This window comes from Frankliniella occidentalis, unplaced genomic scaffold (assembly GCF_000697945.3).
Source record: "Frankliniella occidentalis isolate FOCC.00 unplaced genomic scaffold, Focc_3.1 Scaffold94, whole genome shotgun sequence".
NCBI lineage: Eukaryota > Metazoa > Arthropoda > Insecta > Thysanoptera > Thripidae > Frankliniella > Frankliniella occidentalis.
In genome coordinates, this window is record NW_026267223.1 from 711,734 (window position 1) to 719,837 (window position 8,104).

The following is an 8,104-nucleotide window of genomic DNA, read 5'->3' on the forward strand; positions in this document are numbered from 1 at the left end:
TAGACGTCAATTGACGTGCAAAATTAAACACTTGTTTTACCAGTGCAGAATAACTCCCTGGACACATTGCAGGGCTAGGAAGAATCTACACAATTCGATGGGTAGTCATGCGGGGCCTCACAGGTAACAGCAACAAAATTATAAAACATAAGTCCTAAGTAGAGTTAAAAAAGGACTCAAGACAAGTCCCCGGCCAACGACACGTGGAAGAGGAGTTCCACTGTAAAAAAACCTCACAGATTTTACAAGAAAATTTCACAGGAAAACGTCAATTTTTCCAGGAAATGTTAAGATACAGAGTCGTAAAATTACAGAAAATTTTATTGACTCATGTGGAATTGTGGAATTAACACAAGAAGGGTGAGGAGGATGTGTCTTTTATAAACTGATTATCATGAGATCATTATCTGTGTACGATCCGCCCCTTCATGACACATTTGTTCTTGTGTAAGACACACGATTATTTCTTGTAAAGGTAGGACCGATATTTTTTTACAGTTAATCTGGTCCCTAGACCGACACAGCAGAGCCGTCGACCTGAGGAGCAGAGACTCCACCATTATAATTAATATTTAACAACAATAATAATTATTACTATTAGAACATTTCTCTTGTAGCCCTCCATTACAGCGAGGGAACCTCAAACTATAAACAAAAGTAAAACAAGACTAGAAAAAGATTTTTCGGCCACCCGATCAAGGAGCAGTCCACCAGCCCGGTCGTCGTGTGGGATGGAACAGTGGCTGTCTGTGATTGTACGAGGTGGGCGGCGATGCGGGGGTGGAAGAGAGGGAGAGGGTGAGAGGAGGGACGCTGTCTCTCTCTGCCTCCACCGCTGGCCCTGCTGTGCGACCGCGGCCTTGCTCGGGTGGCTGCCGTGTGCTGCAGAGCTACAAAGCGTCGGGGACCCCGACCCGGCCGGGCGTCCGCCTGGGCATCCAGGTTTACAGCTGTGGCGCTGCGCCAGGTGCGGCTCCAGGTGCAGCAGGTGCAGCAGGTGCAGCGCTGCGCCTCCTGCGGCCCGGCCCACCGGCATAGTTGGCCGCGGCGAGTCCCATGAGGTGCTTGGCGGCGCCCGCGCCAGAGAAGCCGCGAGAGAGCCCGAAGTCCATGCCGCGCTTACTGCAAAGAAAACAAGACATGAGGTTCGACAAACACCCTGGAAACCCAAGTGAGTGACCGTCGCACACTTGTAGGCGTGTGAACGCCATTCGTTCACTTTTAAAAATCTTGTGGCAAAAGACGGCGAAGCACAGGGTTCCCGTACAGGACACCCTTTCTTATTTACCGTGGTCCCCAAAAGGCTCCATGTTAAAATTTCCTGTTCTCCGTACTCAACAACACTGTACTCATGCGGGTACGGAAAGAGTGTATGACTGTGCTATATGATTTTTTTTAACAGTGTACATACGCATGAAGGTAACAGTAAGTGAATTTTAAATAAAAATAAAAATTCACATCTTTACACACTTACAAGTGTGCGACATTCTCACACTTTCGTTTTCAGAGAATGTCTGGAAGAATCGTCACGGTCAACCTTTAAACGTGCAATACCCGAGGAGTTTTGACTGAGCGAAACTACTGTGGGCGTTGGGAAAGTCCAAAGGACGTGTTGGGAATTTAATTCACGACAACTTCGTGAAATCCTAGAGATATGTTTTAAAACAGTGAAGTTTGTAAAACAGCGCCTTTCTTTGCTTTAAAAATTGTAAAAATTCAAAGAAGGCAATTCCCTTCTAATATCATTTCCTCGAGAAACTCTAACAGTGAGCCGCAGCAACAGGGGTTAATTGTCTCACCGCAAAAATTAAAAAAAAAATTAATGCCCGTCATTTCCGACTCTAATTGGTTTGCCGTGCACTCGGCACAACCCCCCCCCCCCCCCCCCTCCCTTGCTTCACCCCTCCTTTTTCCTTGCCCTTGGCCTTCAGACCACCCCCACCCGTCTTTTCCACAATCCCGCGGATGACATCAGTCCACTCGGACTACGTACGGAAACGGCATCATAATGAGTGCCTCCCTGTCGCATCGGAATGAGGCCGTCCTTTTCCCCCTCCTCGTTTTTTTTTAATCCAATTCCCACTGCAATTAACCGTGCGCTTGTTACAAGCGAAGGAGTGAGAAACAGAAAAGGGGGAAAAAATACTTGTCACTGTGATTAACTCCCCCTTTCCTGAAAGCCCAGCAGTTAAATATAGTGCGCACAAAGGGCCGTGTATGTAATGTTTCTTTATATGAGAATATGGAACTACTCTGCCAACCTACTACATAGAAAATAACAGTTTAAACCTTACACTTATGAAGTTTAACAGTTTGAACTGCAAAACTGCATAGCGCTAGTTTGACCGTTGAAACTGTATAACTTCTTAGTTTTGCAGTTTAAACTTGCAACTGATTTAGTTTCGTAGTCGAAACTGTCATCTTGACATGTCGGGTGTAACTGTGAATGCGCAGCAGTATTGCGGGTTTGCCTACTCTTTTCACCCGTAAGGGGCCATGGCCCCTGCGGCCATATTAAGTATGCAAACCCGCAAAACTGCTGCGGATTCACAGTTACATCCGGTACAGTTAGATTTGCGGAGTAATAATCGTGTTGATACAACGCCACGTCTCCGACAGCGCCAACGGCCCTGCATCCTAGCGCCCAGCGTCCGTGCCCATAGTGTCAATCCTGTTGCGGTGGGACCAGCTAATCGGTATGCCGGGCCTCACCACGCCACGCCCCACCTCGCCCCGCCCCGCCGCGAGTCAGGACAATAGACACGTAAGCGCAAAGCACTAATGATTGTTGACAGAGGGACGGAGCGGGGAGGGGCGGGGCCAGAAGGGGATAATGGGGTGGGGGTAGACAGTTGCGGAAAAGGAAGGGGGGTGGGTGGGGAGAGGATATGACGCCTCGTTTCGTTCCGGGTGTGGTACCGGAACACACTGTGCTATAGGTTTGCAGACGAACACTGCTTATTCATTTCATCCACACTATCCTTGTGATATAATTTACACCAGAAAAACAAGCCGTAAAACTTTGTAAATTTACAAGATATTTTGTCATTTCGATTTACAAAATATTTTTTAAAGTTGACGACGGCCTTTTCTTGCTGGGAAGGGTCCAGGAAAAATTTCCAACTATTTGCGACAGGAGAAGCGACAGGATGGTAGGTAGGATATTTTATCGGTGAATGAAACGTAGGTGAATCGCCATACAAATGATCAGCATTCTTCTACGGACAGCACAGTCGCCACTTTTGCGAGCAAGTTTGCGCTGAGACCTTTAGGAGTCATCCCCGCGGATCTGGACACAGCGTGGGCACATAAATTCCCAAACACGTCTCAATCATGCTGCTCACTCTCTCCCCCACCTCTTCCACTCTCTCGGCTATAAAATCCAATTACAGGAACAGGCATAAAACGTCGATTCTTGAACGCTTTTTCGCGCCTTGCACTGGGGACGGTCATTGAACCGCGCCGCAGGCTGAAAGGGAAGAGCACAAGTGCAGACCCGTCGCGCAGCTGCGCGTGCCTTCGGGCACTCGAGCTACGTCCCACTACTGCCACCTTAGGGGGCAGGCTCCTGGGGGGCAGGCAGGCCCGTCGCGCATCTGCGCGCGGCGCGTTGCCTACCCGCCGCGTGACGGGCGCTCGAGCTACGTCCCACTACTGACACCACCTCAGGGAGCAGGCTCCTGGGGGGCAGGCAGGCCCGCCACGCAGCTGCGCGCGGCGCGTTGCCTACCCGCCGCGTGACGGGCGGCTCGAGGCGCTGCCCTCCCGTCCCCAGATTGGCCTTGCCAGGGACCGACCTAGAGCCTCCGGCCCGTGGTGCCGCCGCCGGTGGAGAAAATCAAATTAGCACGAGAGCCCGTGCCGAGGGGCGGGGAGGGGCGGAGCGCACTCGAAAAGGCAGTAGGTCGGCCCCAGGCGCCACGCAGACCGCTGTTTGGGATGCGCATACCGAGTGAGGTGCACCGCAGTGACACGGCGGCGGCGCCCAGCATGCATAGTCATCGTGGTCACCTCAGACACCGAGCCGGCGACACACAGCTCCAGCACCAACTTAACATTTTACAATCGTGACAATGTTTAATTTTTGGCTGAGGGACAAGTTACGATAAAAATCGTTTAGTGAATAGGGGAGTGGAAGGCCCGAAAGAGGCACATGCAGCCCCCCCCCCTTCCCTAGCCACATGAGAGCAAAAGGCGCGTGTCGGGACGAGGCGCGAGTGTTTGGGAGACGTTCGAGTTAGATTACCAAGAGAGCGGGGCGGAGCGAGGTGTGTGTAGCGCCATTCTCTGTGACGGCGTCTCACTGCGGCCCGCGCAGCAGGCGGCAAGGAGGAAAAGAGAGAGTGATAGGGAGAGGGGGAGAGAGACAAGGGGGGTGTTCACTTGAGTGAGGGCGGGTCTGATAAGGGCCACGTTGACGGGGACGGGAGGCGCACACGGCGGAGCAGGGACGGTCTGTGAAGCCGTTTGAAGCCCAACTGCCTCCAGTAAGAGTGAAAGTGGCAGAGCGAATGCGCCAAGTTAGCGCGGGAGGCAGCGTGCTTCAATAACATACGACATTGTACCGGGCGTGCCAGAGCGGATGCCGATGAGTACGGAAAATTTGAAATACAAAAGAGTGTGGAAAATTATGTTTCCATGAAATTTTCGTGCAATATTAACTCTAAAATTATTCACAGACTGTCAATTTTGTTGTTGCCAAACTTAATTTTGGTTTAAAATGGCACGTTTCTGTAATTCAAATCTTTCGGAAATTCCCCAAAAGGACCGTTTTTTTTCCTAGCAATCATCTAGCTGCACCGTCTTTCGCTCACTGCACCTTATGTTCTCCTTCATGACCTCTGAAGCCTGTTCGTCTTTGAAGCACATTCTTCCCAAATGTCAGTATATCGACAAGGTCGGACAAAATTAGGTCGGAAAGCACTATTTGGGATTTTGGAAAAATCACCAGGTCGGATAATTCAAATACACCTGAACATTTGTGAAATCCCAAGCGATTCTCGAACAGTGCAATTCGGGTCAAACCACTTTTGGCCACAACAATCAAAAGCTCATCTCTTACTGGCGCGGTAAAGCAAAGCACTCACCACCCGTCAGCACCTTCAAAAATGAGTGGAGCTGTGCTCAAGGTGTTGGACGAGCAATCACGCAAATGAAGCTCTTCTGATGACGTAAGGGAGTCAGGGGGATGGGGAGTGGGGTAAGAGGGGTGCGTGCGCCACATGCAAATCCCTTCGCTTCGCGTCATCCGAATTACGGCGCCGGGGCCGTAAATCAATGGCGAACGCAATTAATGTGAAGTGTCAACATCGGGCCGCCGCCTCCACCGCACGCCCGTCTGCCTTGGGGCGGGACCGACTTCCCCTCCGGCGCGTGTCGTGCTGCAGGCTCACGCTTCTGCTCCGCCGCCCGCTGTCACCGCCATTGGCATACGAATACGACCCGAATCAGGACCCGCCGAGCGGGACGCGAGGATCTGAATCCGGGCGGCGTCAGGACGCTGATCATACCATCAGCACGCCGGTGCACCTGGCGGAGCGGGGCGGCATCATGGGCCGCGCTGGGTGCTCGTCAAGCGGAAATTTCGCGAGACGAGAGAGGTGAGGGTGTGAGTGAGAGCGCGCTTACATCTCAGCATTTGGCTCCTCGTTCGTTACTGTCTCTAGCCTGGTTGGGCAATAAAGTTCGGGGGAAACCAGTACCTAATTCGCATTTGATATCACCCGTGCGTGAAGTATCACACTGTAATTACAAGCGTCGCTTTTCGACGATTACTGGATTCGATTTTGTTCACCATCCCCTTCTAAAACACTACAAAACGAAGTGTTATCGACAGTTTCGGTTTAAGGGGTGCCTAATAAATGTAGTTGAACTCAAGTCAAAAGTCAGTTCAGTCGATATCCTATCAGGAATGATGTTTTAAAATCAGCTTGTGAACAAAAACGAACCTATGAGGCGTAGAAATTCGACGCTTCTGTTTACAGTGCAGTGAAAAAGGGAAAACGCCATCTTGCGGCGGCCTTGTGGATCGACAGAAATTGAAGTCCATCCAAAGTCACGAGTCAAAATTATCTCATTTTGAAATCAATTGCAACACATCCATTTCAACACGTGTAAGTATTGAAATTTCCAGTCCCACACCACCACCGTCACGCCAGTTGCACACTTTCCTTTTTAGTGTACATAACCACGGATCCTTTTTTTCAGTTGGGGTGGCTGCAGACCGAAGGATTTTCTAGTCGACGCGAAGGCGGTCGTTTTATCGCCGCCACTCTGCTGTGTTGTACGCGACGCGCAGCGTCAGCGGTCCAGCTAGCCGGCCGGCCGGCGGCCCGCGGCGTGGAGAGCAGCGGCGGAGAGGTGGCGACAAGGGCAGTCGTGACCCCAAGAGAAGCACATTATTGGCACTGGAACACTTGCCCTTCTGGAGCCTGCACTCTCACTGTCTCAGGACAATATCTCAGAGTCCACAGTATAGAGGCGGGTGATCCGAAAACGAGGTTATTATTCGACTACGGAATTTCACAGTATAGGGCTACCACGAGAAAAGGAAGAACGCACAAAACTCTGCCAGCGGTCACGCACTGTTATTGCGAAGTGGGATAATCTTACGACAGGAGGGATCACGACAAAGATGATCGGAAGGGAGTAGGAATGGAGGAGAGAGAAGGGAGTGCGGGAGTGAAGAACCAAGCGAACAAAGGATTGTGCCCTCCTATCTCCGGCTTTTCGAGCCATTTCTCCCGCCGGGCTGCCGCGTTCTACCTACGTATTCCCCCCACTCACCCAGGCCCACGAAACTCTTTCGCCAACAAAATAATATTTAACGTGAATATACCGGCACGTTGTCGGGGCGAATGAAAATCGCAAGTGCACAACTACGGAATTGCATACTTGCAAGTGTATACAACATGCGCTCTCAGCCTGTAACTTTGCCTTTCTGACATTTTGCAAATAGACAAAAGTACTCGTTTTCACAGCAGCAGTAATACTCACAAAATTTCTAGTAATACTGACACAGGAGAGCGCGAGTTGTCGACCCCTCGGATTTCTTACCAAAATTGTTCATACCTTACCATTGCACAAATACGATGATAGTTTAAAAGGTCACTAAGCAAAACTTACGCTTCCTGCAAGCCCTGCTCCGGTCGCCGCAGCTCTTGCGCTATCCTCTTCAGCAGCTCCACGAGGTCTTCGGCGTCGATCTCACCGGGGCGCGCGTAGTTGTACACGGGCTCCCTGCGATAGAATGACAGATGCTCAGAAAAAACTTTGAAAGGAAATGGTTCGCAATAGGTTCGCAATTACAGATCGGCCACAACCGTTCGCTCGCAAGGTTTTTACAGAGTGCAAAAATGTCGAAAATGTCAAGAAAATGAAAAATTTCAGTGCATTTGGGTGCTTTGTTGGGGCCTCTGTGTAAAAGGCCGTTAAGTTAGGCACTTTGCGGGGGCTCCGGACGGCGTAAAGCTGCCATTAGGACCGCATCCAAGTGCAGCGGCACGCATGCCCAGCGCACGACAGCATCCATTAACACATTTGAATTGACGCACTATTAAGGAATCTGAATCGAAAAGAGTGAGGTCAAATTACAAAATAAAGTCATATGAAAAAAGCAAATAACAGATCCTAGCACATTCGAAATGTTTCCCTATATTGCCGTCTTCGAAAATTCGTAGCGTTACGAAACACTTTCACAAACTGACAATTGGCACGAAAAATTTTCGTAATTTGATCCCATACGAAACCTTTCTTTTAATTTCCGTAGGTAACCGTTCGAGTCAGATTTCAACAGCTGTTACTTGGAGGTGAAGTTGTTTGCACCACAACAAAAGGTTTGGCACTGGTTTTAGCTGTGCGTAGGGGTTTTGAAGATTGTTTTGCGCGAATTTAATTAAACACATGACAAATTTATAGCCTGATTATCAACTTAACATGCACAGACCTTCGGAACCGAGGGGGAAACGACTAAGGTAATCCGGCTGACAGCCGAAAGGTAATCCGGCAGAGGTAATCCGAGGAAATTCTAAAAAAATCCGTGGTAATCCGGGGAAATTTTGGGGTAATCCGGGGTAATCCTAGAGAAAAAGCAACGTAATCCGGA

At 50.0% G+C, this 8,104-nt stretch overlaps 1 protein-coding gene across 2 annotated transcripts in view; it reads right to left on the reverse strand.

The window, feature by feature from the left end:
- Positions 1–303: 303 nt before the first annotated feature.
- The window catches only part of LOC113203946 (diuretic hormone class 2), a 97,932-nt gene continuing 90,131 nt past the window's right edge, over positions 304–8,104 (reverse strand). For both annotated transcript variants that reach the window (XM_026418903.2, XM_052269526.1), the window contains 2 exons: positions 7,126–7,239; positions 304–1,122 (listed from right to left, as the gene is read on the reverse strand). In XM_026418903.2, the coding sequence (XP_026274688.1) occupies positions 945–1,122; positions 7,126–7,239 (292 nt within the window). In that variant the 3' untranslated portion in view covers positions 304–944. The remainder of the gene's footprint in view (positions 1,123–7,125; positions 7,240–8,104) is intronic.